Source organism: Schistocerca nitens, chromosome 3 (genome assembly GCF_023898315.1).
Source record: "Schistocerca nitens isolate TAMUIC-IGC-003100 chromosome 3, iqSchNite1.1, whole genome shotgun sequence".
In the NCBI taxonomy this organism is placed as follows: Eukaryota; Metazoa; Arthropoda; class Insecta; order Orthoptera; family Acrididae; genus Schistocerca; species Schistocerca nitens.
Window position 1 is genome coordinate 994,639,217 of NC_064616.1, and position 19,711 is coordinate 994,658,927.

At 39.1% G+C, this 19,711-nt stretch overlaps 1 protein-coding gene across 4 annotated transcripts in view; it reads left to right on the forward strand.

Moving 5' to 3' along the window:
- The window catches only part of LOC126249058 (uncharacterized), a 177,743-nt gene that overhangs the window by 41,579 nt on the left and 116,453 nt on the right, over positions 1–19,711 (forward strand). For 2 of the 4 annotated variants that reach the window (XM_049950699.1, XM_049950698.1), the window contains one exon: positions 12,357–12,628. In XM_049950699.1, the coding sequence (XP_049806656.1) occupies positions 12,357–12,628 (272 nt within the window). Of the gene's footprint in view, positions 1–3,608; positions 3,847–12,334; positions 12,629–19,711 lie in introns of those variants that run through there. The other 2 variants (XM_049950700.1, XM_049950697.1) reach the window with 2 other exon arrangements.

The following is a 19,711-nucleotide window of genomic DNA, read 5'->3' on the forward strand; positions in this document are numbered from 1 at the left end:
GTTCCTTTGGAAAGGGCATGGCTGTTTTCATTTCCAATTTTTGTCTAACTTATATGACTTTGTTGTTGAAGAGAGATTAACATTACTCATCTCTTTGATACCAAAACCAAATTTTAGTGTATTATTGCGATAAATATTATTATGGAGTGTTCTGCTTATGAGGTTGAGACATATCATCTCTTTGGGCTCTTACATGTGGTCCTTTGCTCAACCCTAATAAAGTCTTCTTGCTTTCCAGACTACTTCCGCACTCGAAATATATACTGACTGTCTAATGCTGTTAGTACACATTGCACAGGTGTGTGGTGATTTATTGTGAATATCAAATTATGATTTGGCCAAGTTTACAGGTTGGCAAGCTTGTCATCCTTCAGTCATTTCTCATCCTTTTGAATATACTTTATTTTGTGCTTTTTCCTGCAAGATTTAGGATTTTAGGATGGAATAATTGGTGCGGTAGGGCTGTAGTGTATTTTTTTATACTGTAATTGCACAAAATCATCAAGAATGAACTTCAGATAATGTAAATGTAATTACTTCTCAACTTCTCCTACTTTTGGCACAGGTATTGAAGCTATATGAAGAAAAAGTAAACAGCAGCAGATTTTTCTTTAATGGCAATTCTATAGTCTTCTTGGATCTGAAATACACAGTGTAAGAGAGAGGCTTGTTGTAGTGCTGTTATTTCAGACCCGCTATTGTCAGTGCGATAAGAAAATCTTACATGGTTAAAAATAAATTTCTTTGGGTCCTGGAATTTTGTTTGCAAATATAGTAGAGCTGGTACAGCAGGTAGTGAAAGTCAGTATTGGGAGGATTTGGGGGGAGGGGATAAATTTGATCAAATATCTGGAAAATCTTAAGAAATAAACATGTGAGCTTCTGAGTAGTGAGACTGAAAATAAAATCTACCTTTTTTACTGAAGCAAAGTAATTATGTGTTTGAGTTAAGGACTGATCAAAGAGGCACACAAAGGAAGTAAAATAATTTGGCATTAGTGCACAAGGTTAATATGAAAATCTAATTGAAAATGAAAATTTACTATATCATAGAGACTGTACAGTTCAGTGTTCTTCTAAAAATGTGAGGAATGTAAAGTTATTGTTCCTTATCCAACAAAAGAGAAGTTTTATAGTAAATATTGAATTTAGAAGGAAGGTCAGTGTTGACCGTAATATTGATGGTTTATTGACAGCAAAATCGATTTTCAATCACATAGTGATCATCTTCAGTGCTGTGGTGTACAAATTAAACTCATAGGCACTGGTGTCAAGTTGTTATCAGTAAAAAGCTAAGAAACAATCACAATAAAACAATAAAAATCGATTTTGCTGTCAATAAACCATCAATATTACGACCAACACTGACCTTCCTTCTAATTTTAAATATATGGTCGTTGTGGACACAGCACTCTATGGAGCCACCAATCAAATATTGAATTGAATAGAGAAATTGCCTACAGTGTATCTGTCTATTTGGTTTGTGCTTTGTCAGGGGGGAAAATGTGTTGGTATAAATTTCCTGGGCTCCATGTTAAGTGCACTGAAAGGCTCCTCTTTGCCAGACTGACTCAGCATGAAGCCCAACAGTTTTTATACTAGTTTAGCTCACTGGGTAATCCTATGATGTTGTATAGTTTTGTTGTCTCTTCCAGGTACAAATTTAAATCGGCATGGCCTCATTAAGAATGTGATGTGGCTCACTTACCCGTATATTTAATGTTACAGATTTACTCCTTCGTAAAGCATTTCAAAAATGAAGTGACGAATGGAGATTTATGGTGGTTATCTTCTGTTTAATAACAGAAAATTCAAACATGTAACTTAATTTAGTCATCAGCATCAGTTATCAGTCTTGTTAAGTCTGTTCCATCTTAAAGAATTGCAGAATTGGGCTTTCCGTCTTTTCTGTGGTCTTCCAGTACTACAATTCATTATGATTCAACTATTTTATCAGATTTACTGCAATTTCTTCCATGTACTCTTTATACCCTATGTGGATTTTGTATCTTCATTTCAGATGTGATCAACTCTGGTAGCTTACCACTATCATTTCCTCGTTTCCCTGTTCAATTTGCGAATGGTACATGGGAAGAAGAATGATGGTTGATAAACCCCCTTATCAACTCCAGTTTCTCCAGTTTTTCTCATTTTACGACATGCATGTGGGGAGAAGTAACACGACACCCAACTCCTCTTGAAATGTACGCTTGCAGAATTTCAACAGTAAACCTCTCTGTTGTAGCATTGCCACGGGAGTTTGTTGAGCACCCCCGTAACACTCACATGCTTACTAAATGATCATATGACAATGTACTGCTCTCTATTGGGTCTTCTCCATCCCTTCTATTAATGCAATCTGGTAAGGTGCCCAGGATGATGAGTAGTACTCAATTATCAGTTTTGTAAGTGTTTTGCAAGCCACTTCTTTTGTGGATTAACTATTCTTCCAATTAATCTCAACATGACACCATTTTTTCCTGTAATTCATTTTATGTGTTCTTTTCATTTTAGGTCATTCAAGACAGTTACTCCTAGGTATTTTATGGTAGTTACTGTTTCCAGTGGTTTGTCGCCAGTAGTGCAATCGAAAAATAGTGGATTTCTTCACCTTTTAATATGCGAGACATTACATTTATTCACATTAAAGCTTAATTGGCAGTCACTGCACCAATAATTAATCCTCTGCAAATCATCTTGCATTTCACTACAGTCTTCTAGTGTTGCAGCCTTCCTATAGATAACAGCATCGTCTGGGAACATTTAAGTATATATTGTAAACAGGAAAGTTACAGGCACTATAACACTTGTGAGGGATACAACTAAAATTACCTTTATATTTGTCAGTTTCATCATTTTAAGAGCATTGTGTTGAGTTTATCTGCTAGGAACTCCTGAGTCCAGTCACAGATCAGGTCCAATTCTCTGTCACTAAACAACAGTGTTAATCCGTATCAATTGCTTTTCGGAAGTCGAGGAATACAGCACCGATCTCGGTGTATTTCACAGCAGTGTTCTATATATTTCATAACTGAACAGAGCTAGGTGTGTTATGCAAAATCTCTATTAACGGAATCCGTGTTGACTTTTATAGAACTTTCCCTTCTCAAAAAATGTCATTATGTATGGACATAAAAAAATGTTCCATATTTCTACACCAGATAGTGATATAGACTTGTACTGTGTGCATCTGTCAGATGATCACTATTGAAAACTAGCGATTTGCCCAAGATTTGCATGGGTGACACGAAGTATCTATGGCCAGTGACTTGTCTGGCATAATGGTAACAAATTATCTGCACAAACCTCCCTCATGAATCAGTCTATCCATTAGTGAAAACCATATCAGTATCCCTACATCAGTCCCTGAGCTTAGCCTTCACATGCAGACAGGAAAATACAGCAGGAGACTTTAATTTAGTAATATGAGGTGATTACAATTAAACTGTCCCATGAAAAACAAATGAATATAGTACAATGAAACTTCATGCAAACCTATGTAAAGACATGCAGAAGAGAAATAATGAATAAACTACTGAAAGAAACACATTTTAATTTCCTCATAAGAGGGTAATGTTTGTTAATTGCGTACCATGTCTACATTCCAGGTTACAAACATTCCTCAATGTGATGACCACCTGCATCCATGACAGCCCACAACTGCACGAGAGATTGCTCTACTGCTGCCCAAAACATCCCAGATGGGATGCTGGTTACCTTCCTCACTAAGCTCATCTTCAACCTCCAACACTTTTTAGTATCCAACACAAGTTCAAATCTGATAATCTTGGTGGCCACATAGTTTGGAACAGTTGGCCAATGGCGGAGTTATCTCACAAGCAAATGGCAAGTCATGACACTAACAACACAAATCCTGCAGCACACAGTCTGTACATTAACCCTATAAAGTTGGGTGCCTATACTGTAAAGAGTTTTCTGTCTATGCTGTCTCAAGTACCGAAATTTTAATTACAGCCACCCTCTATGTATAAATAGGAATAACGTGTGCTTTTTTTCTAATTATTTGTTATCCCTCATTGCTCCAGAGATTTGTGGTATACTGCTGTTAGAAGGGAAGCAAGTTTTTTCTCATAATCTCTATAGAATCACCGAAGTATGTCATATTGACTAGATTTTTTGCTTCTGTTGAGCTATTTTAATTGCTTTTCTATTCCGTAATCTGTCATTTCAGCATTTGTACAATGATTGGAAGGAGGAACCCTATCACAGTCTTCTGCAAAGAAACCATTTTGGAAGAGTAAATTCAGTATTTCAATTTTCTTTCTGTCATCTTCTGCTTTGGTGCCAGTATGGTCACTGATCAACTGAATACGTGATTTTGATCTACAAATAAACTTATGTAAGACCAGTACTTCTTAGGTGCTTTTATCACATTGGTTGACAGAACTTTACTTTAAAGTTCATTGAACTCTTCAGTCATTGCCCTGCTTATGCTCATTTTGGGCTTGTTCAGCTTTTGTTTGTCAACTAGATTTTGACATCACTTAATTCTTTGATTAAACTTTCTTTGCTTCTGTAGCAACTTTTTAACATCATTATTAAACGTATTCCCCATCCCTCACAATTATGCTGGGCATGTACTGGTGTAAAGCATATTGTACAGTGCTATGAAAGTTAATCTATTTGTGCTCTCCATCATGCTCCTCAGAAATAAATATTTGTAGAATGGAAATTCTAAAATAGGTAAGTGCCATTAAACTGGATTTTAGTTATAGTGAAAAACATAATAAATACCAGAGAACAAGATCGGTATATTTTATCAAAATTTTGTATTGAGTTACATTTCAAATTACTCTATAATATTTATAGAGATGTTTTCTTACAGTCAATGGAAATAACGTTTTGGAAAATTGTCCTCAAAAATTGGAAAGGGCTATATGCCATAATGCAGATACTGTAGTTATTTGCTAAATACTTGTAACCTGAAAAAAGTGTAAGGAGATGTTTAGAACAATTCAGTTACATTATCAAATGCTAAGAGATAACACGCATTACAATATATTGTGATACTGAAAACAGTGAAACAATAAATCCATAAAATAAAAAGTGACACTTATTTTGCACACAAATCAAGATAAAACTGTTTGTTTCCTTCAAGATAGTCAGTCATTGAAAGCAAGTTCTTTTAAAGCTATGATTTCTTGCTCATCATTCAGCAAATCTTAACTCAGTGACTCCTGCTGGTCCGGGGGTTAGAATAGGCCCGAGGTATTCCTGCCTGTTGTAAGAGGCAGCTAAAAGCAGTCTCTCACATTTCGGCCTTTATGTGATGGTCCCCTGTAGGGTTTGACCTCCATTTTTCAAAATTTTCCTGAAGAGTGAGCCAATTGGGAAAGGGTGCCTTACACGGTGCATCGAGATCTTCAGCCCACTTTCTTGTCGTCGCATTGCAGTCCCACCCGTTCTCCATCTCTTGGGCGAGGACACCTTTCTGGGTGCGTTTTCCACCGTGCACTACGCAGTGTCACTTTCTGTGCCGACGATGACCGTGTACTTCTTTGCACCTCATATCCAGCACGGTAGCCAGTCCGTTATGGTGGGGCCGTCGTGTACCCTGTTGTAAAACAGTAAACTGGTATCCGAGATTGCAGGAATTCTTTTTATTCCACGATTACCGGTTTCGGCGAAACTAAAGCCACCGTCATCAGATCTTATGACACGTACAGGTTACAACATCGAGGCAAACAATGGTCATAAGATCCAATGACGGCGGCTTTAGTTTCGCTGAAACCAGTAATTGTGGAATAAAAATAATTCCTGCTATCTTGGCTACCAGTTTGTTGTTTTACAACCGTCTAGATCACTCCCACACGAACACAATGTGATCCCTACAAAATGTACCCAGTCGGTTGTAGCCCCCTGACTACACAGGGACCACTCTGCCGATGCCCGCACCGTTAACTCCCCACGTATGCCGAGGAGTAGATGCCCGTCACCCCGAGTCGTCGGGACTCCCGGCAGTAGCCGTCCTGCCAAGTGGCCTTTGCTGCGGCTGGGTGGCACTCGTGGGGAGGGCCCCAGGTCGTAGTGGGTGGCATCAGGGTGGATGATACGCCAGGAAGCATAGTATGTCATCTCTTGCTGGTGGTCCACTGCCAGCAGTCTCTAAGCGGGCAAAGCCTAACTACAATGCTAAGAAATATGACCCCAAGTTGTTCCCCTCCCTGGCTCCACCATGGGAGGAATGTCAGGCTAAAGATGGTAGTGAAGCTTATTCGCGCCGGTACCTCGTATATACGAGAGTTGGAGAACATTTTGTGTTCGTGAAGCCTCAGTTTTTTGTGGAGCATTTAGAGAACAAGTTTGGGGAGGTGGAGGGCTTGTCCAAAATGCGCTCTGGGTCAGTTTTGATAAAAACAGCATCCTCTGCCCAGTCACAGGCATTACTCGCTTGTGGCAAGTTGGGGAATGTTTCTGTTACCATCACGTCTCATAAGAGCTGAAATATTTTCTAGGGTATTCTATTCCACAGGGACCTTCTTTTGCAGTCTGGTGACGAACTGGATGCCAATTTAGAGCAGCGAGGTGTTCATCGTGTCCGGCGCGTCCATTGGGGCCCGAGGGATAACCGGGTTGCCACCGGTGCGTTCATCTCGGCCTTCAAGGATGACACATTGCGTGAGAAGGTCGAGGTGATGGTCTACCGCTATGACGTCAAGCAATATATTCCTTCCCCGATGCAGCACTTACGTGTTGGAAGTTTGGCCGTATGTCTTCCCGCTGTACTTCCGGCCCCACCTGTCGAGATTGTGGACGTCCGTCGCATCCCAATACTCCGTGTGCCCCACCTCTCATCTGTGTCAACTGCGGGGAGCACCATTCACGTTGCTCGCGAGACTGCAGGATTTTATAGAAAAAGAGGAAAATCATGGAATATAGGACCCTGGACTGACTGACCTAAGAGGAAATTTGAGCACCTACATCCTGTTTCTATAACCTCCTCATATGCCGCTGCTACAAGAACAGTTGTCACTCCATCAGTTCCTTGAATTCCTGTCGACTCTCAGAACCAGGAGATACACCTGCCCACTTGATGGTGGGGGGCACTTCTCTCCCTGTTGCTCACGCGGGTATCAGACCCCAACAGGTGTCCCTGGCGTTACCATCAATGGTGTGCCATATACCGTGAAAATGTGATTGCCAAGTTTGAGCCTCTGTGTTGGAGAACTACCCCTCTAGCCTTTTGCACCCTCAAACGGCAGATGGAGAGGAAAGTCCTCTCGTTCACTACACGCCACAGTGAACCCTATAATGCCCCATTTACGGAGTGGCAGCTCCTCAGCGCACCTGCACATTGTCCCAACACAGCTGCTGGGCCAGATCGGATCCACAGTCAGATGATTAGACATCTCTCGTCTGACTACAATGTCATTTCCTCGTCATCTTCAACGGGATCTGGTGTGATGGTGTCTTTCCATCGCAATGGGGGGAGAGCACCATCATCCCGGTGGTCAAACCCGGTAAAAACCCGCTTGATTTGGATAGCTATCGGCCCATCAGCCTCACCAACGTTGTTTGTAAGTTGCTGGCATTTGCCTAGTGACAGGAGCTTTTAGAAAGAGTCCGGTGACCAGTGTCCTGGTGGAGGCTGGAGGCCCTCCATTGCACATCTGATGTGCACAACTGCTCACCAATTAAATTACACACATTCGTAGTTCTCCTGAGCATCAAAATTGCTGTCTCCTTTTTCCACCTGTGTCAGTTCATCTCCCACATTGGCGGCCCAGGTTAGGGCTAACGATTGCGGTTCGCATGCGATCCCTTCTGTCTGAACTGGAGTCCTTCCCTTTACCACCTCCTATCCAGGTCCATCTGCATACACCTCCAGGCTGCAGATTTTTCTGGACCTTTCGCATGACACTTAGGACTCAGTTACTCCTGCACTCTCTGATGTCACTTCCTCTTGATTCTTGATGTATTCAGGGGCTCTGAAGTGGTTTACACTGACAGCTCGATGGCTTATGGTCATGTTGGCTTCGCCTTCATCAAGAGACCATTTTGAACAGCATTCCTTACCCGATAGCTGCAGTGTATTCACTGCAGAGCTGGTGGCCATCTCTCGTGCACTTCAGTATATCTGTTCATGTCCCAGGGAATCGTTTCTCCTGTGCATTGATTCCTTGAGCAGCCTACAAGCTATTGATCAGTGCTACCCTTGCCATCCTTTGGTAGCATCCATCCAGGAGTCCATCTTTGCCCTGGACAGGTCCTGTCGTTCAGTGGTGTTTGTCTGGACCCCAGGACACGTCGGCATCCCAGGCAATGAACTTGGTGACAGGCTGGCCAAACAGGCTATGTGGAAACCACTTCTGGTGACGGGCATCTCTGAACCTGACCTGCGTTCTGACTTACGCCGTAGGGTTTTTCGGCTTTGGGAGACGGAATGGCATAACAGTACACACAACAAACTGCGTGGCATTATGGAAACTACAAATGTGTGGAAGACTTCCATGTGGGCCTCTCGCAGGGAATTAGTTGTCCTCTGCCGGATCCGCATTGGCCACACTTGGGCGACCCACGGTTACCTCCTGCGCCGTAAAGACCTGCCTGAGTGTCGATGCAGTGCCTGGTTGACAGTGGCCCATATTCTGGTGCACTGTCCCACTTTCACTGCCCAATGACAAAATCTTGGGTTAGCAGACTCGTTGCCGCTAATTTTATCTGGCAACACCCTAGTGCTTCTAGGGTGGAGGTTATAATGTGTTGCAGGCATCTCCTTTTTTATTCTCGTGGTCTGCCAGCCATGGTAATCTGCTTTGCTGTTTTAATCTCTTCATCCTGTTTCTTGCGTTCCTGTGGTTTTCTTGTCCCCTTTTGTCCATTTACATGTTTGTTGCCCTTCATCATTGTTGTGATTTTTCCTTTCATTCCATTTTGAGTTGTCAGTCTTGTTTATTTTATTCTCACACTTGTGGCATTGTTTTATTCAGAACAAGGGACTGATGACCTCGTAGTTTGGTTTCTTTCCCTCTTTTTTTAATCCAACCAACCAACCAACTTAACTCAGTGGACAGTATGTCAAATAATCTACAATCTTTCTTAAAAACATTGTAGTGTGACCACATTTCCATTTTATTGAAGTATTTCTTGTATTTCACGACACCAGGATTGTCGCTATCTACTCGTAGCCACACTAATTCTGATATCTTCAACTTGTTGGTGTCAGTAACTTTTGCAGGTACTTTATAAAGTCAATAATCTTTCCCATCATTTTTACAGTTGTAAAAGGCCGCATTGGCCGTGCACTCGGACAACTTCAGCTGGAACTTGACACTTTGTTATTTTGCCCCAGCACTTCTCAACCAGTGCAAAATCTTGGTCGGAAGAAGAGAAACTGTGCCCAACCACTAAAAATTTGTTATTGATTCTTTTAAACAGTCCTGCACTGACCAGAAACATGTAGAGGAATAAGATCGTGCATTTTTTTAAATTTTCCTACAACAATTATCACACCAAACACGGTTCTTTTTTGTGTTAAAGGACTGTCAGGGTCATCAGCAACTTGAAGCACATAAGATTCCGTCTAGTTTCCACCTCGAGAGGACTCTCCATCGTGCCAAACACACATTATCCCATCTCCAGTATTGCAAACACGAATGCTGAAATTGTATGAACAACATTCCGGCTCGAGCTGCCGGAGTTGGCTGTTAACGTGTGCATGAGGTGTGCTTGCTTATGTGTGTGAATGGTGTGTGTTTCTCTTTTACTGATGATGGCTGTGGTGGAAAGTTTTATATAAGTGTCTTTTAATTGTGCCTTACTGCAACTTAACGTGCCTTATTTACGATAAGAAGCAATCTATCTTTTCCTTCGTCATTGAAATTGTATAAATTGTTGTTGTCAAGAGTAATAAATATTTAGATGTTTGAGTTTAGGTAGCTGAAACACTTTCTGTATGTCCATGATTATATTGCATATATTGCTGTCAAGTAATGTTGAGGCAATACTGTCACTTTTCGTGGCATTGAAAGCTGCTTCAGCTTTTCGATGGTGTAGTTCCAATTTTAATTTTGCTGAAGCAGCTTCAGCTGTGTGTCTATTTTTCATGGCTATATTGTAGCAGTCACAGCCTTTGCAAGTGTCTACATGAGATTTCTGAAAGGAAAGTTGAGGAAAGCCATTGTGCAAAAACCTGCAATAAAACTTATATGTCACCTTACCATTTAGGGTATTTGATCAGAAATGCCTTCCAAGCCTTTCCATATTTAAATCGCAACTCAAATACTGCTTCTGTGTTTTCCTTCTTTTTTCCTCTTCACCAGGGTTTCAGTTAGCTTTGTAGTAATTCCAAAAATGTCCATAAAAGTCTTCTTGCATAGCCTTAAATGATTCTCATTTTCATCTGGAACAATGAAGCTTATCAGACATTAACTTCGACTCTCGGTAGGCTCAGTATATGAGGCATCTCAGTGTCTTGCAAATGGCAATACTTGCAATGAGCCAAGTAAGTAGCTACCATGACTGTTCATGTCTTGCTTGTGAAATGCATGAAAGAGAGCCTTCATAATATTAAAAGTGATGTCCTTGCATTGATATTGGCAGCTACATATAACCTGAAAGTAAAAAACACTGTGATTGTACATTACTTGACAATTACTTTAGTTGACACAGTATTTTTATAGTTTCAGAAGACTTATTCTTTCATTGCCTTCAGATATGCAGTTGGTGCAAAATACGGTTTTAGAGCAGTTTAGTTACAGTAGAGTTGGGTGATTTTTCTCATTGACGTGCACATTCTCTTTGTTTTCTCTAAATGGCGTAACAGGAACTGTATTCACACCGTGAAATTACTTCTTCCTAGTTGAAATATATTTATTGCTCCCCACATACTATTTCAGATGACTGTATGACAGTCTACATTTCAAGATTACATACCTCAAAAGATTACTTATTAAAACTTAATGATGTATTACTGCAGATGATGGTAATTTCTTTTCTTGCTTATCAACATTTCTGTAGTTATGATAACTTTCACCACTAATTCTTGAATTGTGTTGTTGTTTCCTAAGACTCATAATTTTCCATTAAGATTTAAAAATCATGTTACTAGTAGCTACTCAATCTATGTCCATTGTAGACATGTTGAGTGGAAATGAGAGATGTGCGTAACTTCACACATTAGGTGACAGGCACATAGTGCTACAGCTTCCAAACAGCATGGACGTACACCAAGAGCCACGTGTAGCCATTTCAACTAGTTGCAGCAGAAAGATGACATAGAACTTTTAGAAGAGAACTGGAATTGACACACAGTTCATTTACATGGCAATAACTCATTTTTAATAAAAGTAGCACTTATTACATTCAGAATTCCAGCTCTACATTTTTTTGTTGACTACTTGGACACTGAGCAGTTTATCAGGTCAGTATCCTATGACTGAGTGTTGAAGCCTAATTTCTGCTGCCTGGATTTTTCAATTTTGTTGTGTCCAGCTCTATGCTCTGTACAGGAGTTAGAGGTACTGATGTGGTTCTATAAAATCTCATCATTGATGAAACATTGGTTTTGCAACTTAGGTTCTTTTAATTGTGCCATGTAAACTAGAATAGGATTTAATTTTGGTGCCAGTCTCACTGGAGCTGTTTAAAGTTTAAACTACAACCAAGGCATCTAAAAACATTGGCGTGTTCCACCAGTTTGTCTCCTATGAATATTTTTGCTGTTGTCAGTTGTATACCAGTGGATATTTGTATCTTAATTTTATGCATAAATATTTCAAAATTACCTTTTTTGTTATTTCCAGTTTGTGGATTGACTTCTGTAAGTTATCTTCTGATTCTCTTGTAATGAGGGGAAAGAGCCACTTTCCTCTACCTGGATGATGGATGGAACATAAATGCACGTAACTGCTTAGAACATTGCTCTATCTTCCAAACAATTTATTGTCCATTTTCTACTACTACTCGTGCTGCTGCTGCTGCTGCTGCTGCTGCTACTACTACTACTACTACTACTACTACTACTACTACTACTACTACTACTACTACTACTACCAACCCCCCCCCCCCCCCCCCCCCCCACACACACACACACACACAGGGTGGTTTTCCACAACTGCAGAAAAGCTAGTGAAATGTTTTGATCTATTACACATATCAGTCTGTGCCACCCATCAATTAGCTGCAGTTGAGTGCTTGTCTGTTTTCATTTTGTATTGTAGTGACACATGTTCATCTTGTAGTCTGTAGCATTGAGTGTCATGGCTGGGAACTGGAGATATTTATTTACAGTAAAATTTTTAAAAAAGTTAATTTTTTATTATGCACCATTTAATAATTTAGACATTTAGATTAAGTATAGAATTACACTATTATGTTTGCCCTTGGCTGTGTAGATGGTGAAAGTCTGGATGCACAGCAAAGTAGCCAGAGAGAGTTAATGGCCTCTTTAGAATCGCGCAAGAATTCAATAGAGCTGAAACTGCAGGACTGCACTCAAGAATTGAAGGAGCTGTGTATTAAAGAAGCTGAACTAACAGGAGTTCTTCCTCCTGAGATACCATTAGAACCAGGCGAGTCTCCTCCACAGTTTCGCAAGCGTGTGGGCACAGCTTTCCAGTACCCAGAAAACTTAATAAATGGATGCAAGATATCAAAGTCAAAAGAAGTAAGTATATTTGTATATACATTTACACAGTAAGTTTGATGTAATTAGTTATATATATACTGCAACAGGAATGAAGTGATGTAATTTCCCATGTTGTATGTTTTAGCTTAGTCCCCCTCCTCCTTTTTTAATTTATCAAATAATTATATCTTAATTGTGAAGTATTTCCTGCAGATTTCCAAATTGAAATAGTCTGTAATTGTTGCATATATTGTTTACTTGATAATATGTATTTAACCCCCCCCCCCTCCCCCCCTCTTTTCCTTCTTACTAGGTGCTGTGTATTTATTTAACAGTGGAGGTGAAAGTCGTGGCACAAATTGAGAGCCTTTGATGTAGCAGCCTTAAGCAGTGTTCCATTATTGTGTTCAAAATTAATCAATCATTTTCATCTTCATAGATCACACAGTATCTAGAGATGTTATTGGAGAGTTGCTGTATAAGATATGTATTTAGTCTCAAGATTCTCCATCATCATCATTAGAAGTTACCCATAGGCTGTGCAGTACTTGATTTATTTGACTGAATTATGTCACGAAGATCTCACAAAGTCACAGAGCTTCCTTATTCTACCTGAGGTTATGTCAGATGTCTGTGATGGAAAACCATTGGTAGTGATTGTGATTTCTTTAGATGGTGGATGACTCAGCAGATTTTACTGTTGCATTTCAGCATCAAGCACCCATTTCCATGCACCACTGAGGTATATCCAGTGTCCTGGTTAAAGTAATTGTTACACATTCTGATCCCAGTGGCTTCTCTGATGACAGAATCCAGAATCCCAGTAGGTAGGTGCATGTTCTGTGCAGAATTCTTATTGACTGAGCAGTGTAGCTACTATGGCAGTCATAAGAACAAATAAATGAAGTACTACATTGCCTACGGATAACTCCTGACTGTGACGTCAGAAAAAGTTGGTGAAAGCTGTGGTTGAATACATACCTGATATGGAAAGAACTCCGTGAAGCAGTCATTCAAGTCTGTTGCTGTGAAAATGTACGTTGTTATGTTAATATGATGCTTTTATAGACCACGTTCCTCAGAAGCCATGATGACAACATTTTAGGAAAAAATTAGGTTTTATCACAAATAAATTTTCTGCTCATGCTGTGGCAAATACCGACTTGTAGCTTAAAGGCTCATGATATGAACAAGTGGTAGAAACAGGGACTTATGTGATATTGTACTAAGTGTCTTATACAGAAATTATCTTGAACAGTTAGAGAACTGACCCTTAAGAGTAATTTCTGAGATCTGATTGCCAAGGGATCACAAACTTTGTGATTCACTAAACATAGAGAATTCAATTGATGACCTTATGGCTATTATAGCATCAATAACTATATGCGTTAAAAGAAATTTGAAGAAAGGCAGGAAAATTTTGCTGCTGAGCAAATGCAACAAAAAAGGATGACAGATTACCTGAGTAGTCAGCATCAAACATTCATCTCAAGCAGTGGAGGTATGGAATATCAATGCATAAAACTCAACAGTATTGTACAGTACACTTCAGCAAGATTGTGAGGGATGAGACATACCTATCCTGGTTCAGTAGTCATGTTAAAATGTTGCTACAGAAGCAGAGAGAGGTTCATCAGAAATTCAAACAGAGCCAAATTCTTCTTGTCAAACAACAGCTGAACAAATCCAAAGTGAGTATGAGGAGAACAAAAATAGAAGAGTTCAATGAATTAGCAGGTAACAGTCTGTCCCTAATCTGACAAGAATTCATAAGAAATTTAGCCTTGCATAAATCAGTAAACATTTTAAATTCATCTATCAGCTAACTAGTATCAAAATGGATGACAGCACAGACAAGGACAAAATTTTTGATACCATCTTCCAGAATTGTTTCACTGGGAAGATCATACTACAGTTCCTCCTGTCTGTCATTATATGAGTACTGATGTGGTTCATTATACTGATGTGATAGGTACAGAGAGAAATAATTGTGTAATAGACAATAAACTAAATTTTGTCAATACAGGTAATGTAATTGGAGCTTATGGCATATATGCAAAATTATATATAGATTAAGCAAAAGAACTTTCTCCCCTTACAGCAGCAGTTTATTGTCAGTTTCTGTGCCAAGTAAATGTTCTAAGCAGGGTGTATGCAACCCGGGAGATCCGGGAGAAACCCGGGAAGTTTTCATCCAGGAGAAAACTGGGGAAAAAAAAAACAGGAATTTTTTAGAATTCTGGGAATTTTTTGTTGTTTTAGTTTTGAGTTAATTTTTTGTAATTTTGACTGGTGAGAATCAATACTCTAACAAAGAATATTACTGTATCCTGCTACTGCAGAATAATACTGTAACAATAAAATGGAACAAGGAAAAAAAAAGACATAAATTGCAAAGGAAATGTGCCATATACAACAACAAAACACAGTGCTCATACAAGTGTTTGCCAACAGCAAAATGTGTCAAAGGCTTTAGGAAGGCTATGCAATGCTTCATAACAACAAATTGCCTCCAATGAGCGTGACATCACAACTGTTTACATTAGTTTCGTTTTAGCAGTTACGAGCGGGCTCATGCGCAGTTGAGTGACGTGTGAGTAGTACCTTCTCCCGTTTCTGGCTACAGAAATATTGCTGTTTGCTATGTAGCAGTCGCAACAAGCAGCTAGATGCAACCTGGAAAAATTTTACTGCCACGCCCAAGCTGCCAGATTCACGCATGCGCAGCAAGCCCAAATCTATGAGGAGGGGGGGTGTCAAATTCATATTCTTATATTCTTGAGAAGAAGAAACCTTGTTTCACAAAGCACCTAGTATCCAGCGCACATTGGTCTATCAATTACTCATATGATTTTGATGCGTATTCCTGTTGGATTTGACTCTGTAAGTTGATTTCTGAATGAACCATAAGCCGCGTGGGGTAGCCGTACGGTCTAAGGCGATTTGTTACGGTTTGTGCGGCTCCCCCCGTCAGAGGTTCGAAGCCTCCTATGGGCGTGGGTGTATGTGTTGTCCTTAGCATAAGTTAGATTAAGTAGTTTGTAATCCTAGGGACCGATGACATCAGCAGTTTGGTCCCATAGTAAAAAAAAAAAAGAAAATAATAATAATAATAATAATAATAATAATAATAATACCCGTGGAGGCCCGGGAAAAGAATAGGCCTCCGGTATGTTCTGCCAGTCGTAAAAGGCGACGAAAAGAACAAACCACTAATAGGGCTAACCCCCCTTTAGTGTGATTAGTTGGTTCAGGACAGAACTAAAGAAGCCTCGGACAAGCGCCGTCATGGTCGGGGACGACGCTTGAACCCTATGCCCGCCCACAATGGTAACGACACTGCTAGCCAACTGGAAAATGATTTAAATCCAAATAGAGGTGTTTTGCAGGATATGCTTCCTGCAACCACCCTAGAAGGAAAACAAAGACAGAGGATGAGATGGTCAGATGAAGTTAATCGACACCTCATGTTCTGTTATTACCAAGCAACAAACCTAGGAACCAACACAACTGGATACAGATCACAAGTATACACAACATTTATTACCAGATACCCAGAATTAAAATTTTTAACAGAACAACGACTAGCTGATCAGGTCCGTGTAATAATCAAAAATAACAGGATACCCCAGTCAGAATTAGAAAACATCAAACAACAAGTACAACAAATACTGGAACAAAATAATGTGCAATCAGAAGAAGAAGAAAATACAGTAATGGACTCAAACATCCCAGAGCAAACAAACAAAGAACAACACGCACCAATTAAACAATCAGAGGAAAACGAAATCTTAAGACAGCCACCAGAACAAGCACAAATAGAACACAAAGTGACACACATGTTAGATATAGAAGAAAAATTTCAGCTGACATATATAGAATACAAAGACACAAATACAGACATAAGACCATTCTTGCATAGACCACCAAATAACCCACAAGTCGAAACAACAATAAAAACTATCAACACAATCATACACAACAAAATAAATGAAAACACAACTATGGAAGAGTTACAACTACTGGTTTATATAGGAGCACTCACTACACTAAATATACACACTAGACAGAGATCAGAACCAACCAACACACAGAAGAAACCCCCAAAACCAGCATGGCAACACAGGCTACAGATCAGAATGGAAAAACTGAGAAAAGACATCGGACAGCTAACACAATTTATAAGAAATGAAATCTTGGAAAAAAAACGAAAAAGGTTAGGTAAAATCTCACAACAAGAAGCGACAGAGCAATTAGACGAAAAGAAGCAGAAATTACAAGCATTAGCCAAACGACTCAGAAGATACAAAAAAAGTGAAAATAGAAGGAAACAAAACCAAACATTCAACACAAACCAAAAGAAATTTTACCAGACAATAGATAACACACACATTAAAATAAACAATCCACCAAACATAACAGACATGGAACACTTCTGGAGCAACATATGGTCTAACCCGCTACAACATAACAGGCATGCACGGTGGATACAAGCAGAAACAGACACATACAAGATGATACCACAAATGCCTGAAGTGATAATTTTGCAACATGAAGTCACCCAAGCAATTAATTCTACTCACAATTGGAAAGCCGCTGGAAATGATAAAATAGCAAATTTCTGGTTAAAGAAGTTCACCTCAACACATTCACAACTAACTAAATTATTTAACAGTTACATTGCAGACCCATACACATTCCCTGATACACTTACACATGGAATAACTTATCTGAAACCTAAAGATCAAGCAGACACAGCGAACCCAGCTAAATATCGCCCCATAACATGCCTACCAACAATATACAAAATATTAACCTCAATCATTAAACAGAAATTAATGACACATACAACACAGAACAAAATTATAAATGAAGAACAAAAAGGCTGTTGCAAAGGAGCACGAGGATGTAAAGAGCAACTGATAATAGATGCAGAGGTGACATATCAAGCTAAAACTAAACAAAGGTCGCTACATTACGCATACATTGATTACCAAAAAGCTTTTGATAGTGTACCCCACTCATGGTTACTACAAATATTGGAAATATACAAAGTAGATCCTAAATTGATACAGTTCCTAAACATAGTAATGAAAAATTGGAAAACCACACTTAATATCCAAACAAATTCAAATAATATCACATCACAGCCAATACAGATTAAGCGTGGAATATACCAAGGAGACTCATTAAGTCCTTTCTGGTTCTGCCTTGCTCTGAACCCACTATCCAACATGCTAAATAATACAAATTATGGATACAATATTACTGGAACATACCCACACAAAATCACACATTTGCTATACATGGATGATCTAAAACTACTGGCAGCAACAAATCAACAACTCAACCAATTACTAAAGATAACAGAAGTATTCAGCAATGATATAAGTATGGCTTTTGGAACAGACAAATGTAAGAAAAATAGCATAGTCAAGGGAAAACACACTAAACAAGAAGATTACATATTGGATAACCACAGCGACTGCATAAAAGCGATGGAAAAAACGGATGCCTATAAATATCTAGGATACAGACAAAAAATAGGAATAGATAATACAAATATTAAAGAAGAACTAAAAGAAAAATATAGACAAAGACTAACAAAAATACTGAAAACAGAATTGACAGCAAGAAACAAGACCAAAGCTATAAATACTTATGCCATACCAATATTGACCTACTCATTTGGAGTAGTGAAATGGAGTAACACAGACCTAGAAGCACTCAATACACTTACACGATCACAATGCCATAAATATAGAATACATCACATACATTCAGCAACAGAAAGATTCACATTAAGCAGAAAGGAAGGAGGAAGGGGATTTATCGATATAAAAAACCTACATTATGGACAGGTAGACAATTTAAGAAAATTCTTTATAGAACGAGCAGAAACTAGCAAAATACACAAAGCAATCACTCATATAAATACATCGGCTACACCACTAAAATTTCATAACCACCTCTACAACCCTTTAGACCACATAACATCAACAGATACGAAGAAAGTAAATTGGAAAAAGAAAACACTTCATGGCAAGCACCCGTATCATCTAACACAGCCACACATCGATCAAGACGCATCCAACACATGGCTAAGAAAAGGCAATATATACAGTGAGACAGAAGGATTCATGATTGCAATACAGGATCAAACAATAAACACCAGGTATTACAGCAAGCATATTATTAAAGATCCCAATACCACAACAGATAAATGCAGACTTTGTAAACAACAAATAGAAACAGTAGATCACATCACAAGCGGATGTACAATACTAGCAAATACAGAATACCCCAGAAGACATGACAATGTCGCAAAAATAATACATCAACAGCTTGCCTTACAACATAAACTTATAAAACAACACGTTCCTACATACAAGTATGCACCACAAAATGTACTGGAGAATGATGAATACAAATTATACTGGAACAGAACCATTATAACAGATAAAACAACGCCACATAACAAACCTGACATCATACTCACCAATAAAAAGAAGAAATTAACACAACTAATCGAAATATCCATACCCAATACAACAAATATACAAAAGAAAACAGGAGAAAAAATTGAAAAATACATCCAACTGGCTGAGGAAGTCAAAGACATGTGGCATCAGCATAAAGTTGACATCATACCAATTATAGTGTCAACTACAGGAGTCATACCACACAATATCCACCAGTACATCAATGCAATACAGCTACATCCAAACACATTTATACAACTACAGAAATCCGTAATTATTGATACATGTTCAATTACCCGAAAGTTCCTAAATGCAATATAACACATACCGTACAGTTAATAGGAAGTGACGCTTGATCAAGGTCCGCGTCACTTTCCATTCTCAAAGTAGTAAAGTAATAATAATAATAATAATAATAATAATAATAAAATCCCGTGGAGGCCCGGGAAAAGAATAGGCCTCCGGTATGTTCTGCCAGTCGTAAAAGGCGACGAAAAGAACAAACCACTAATAGGGCTAACCCCCCTTTTAGTGTGATTAGTTGGTTCAGGACAGAACTAAAGAAGCCTCGGACAAGCGCCGTCATGGTCGGGGACGACGCTTGAACCCTATGCCCGCCCACAATGGTAACGACACTGCT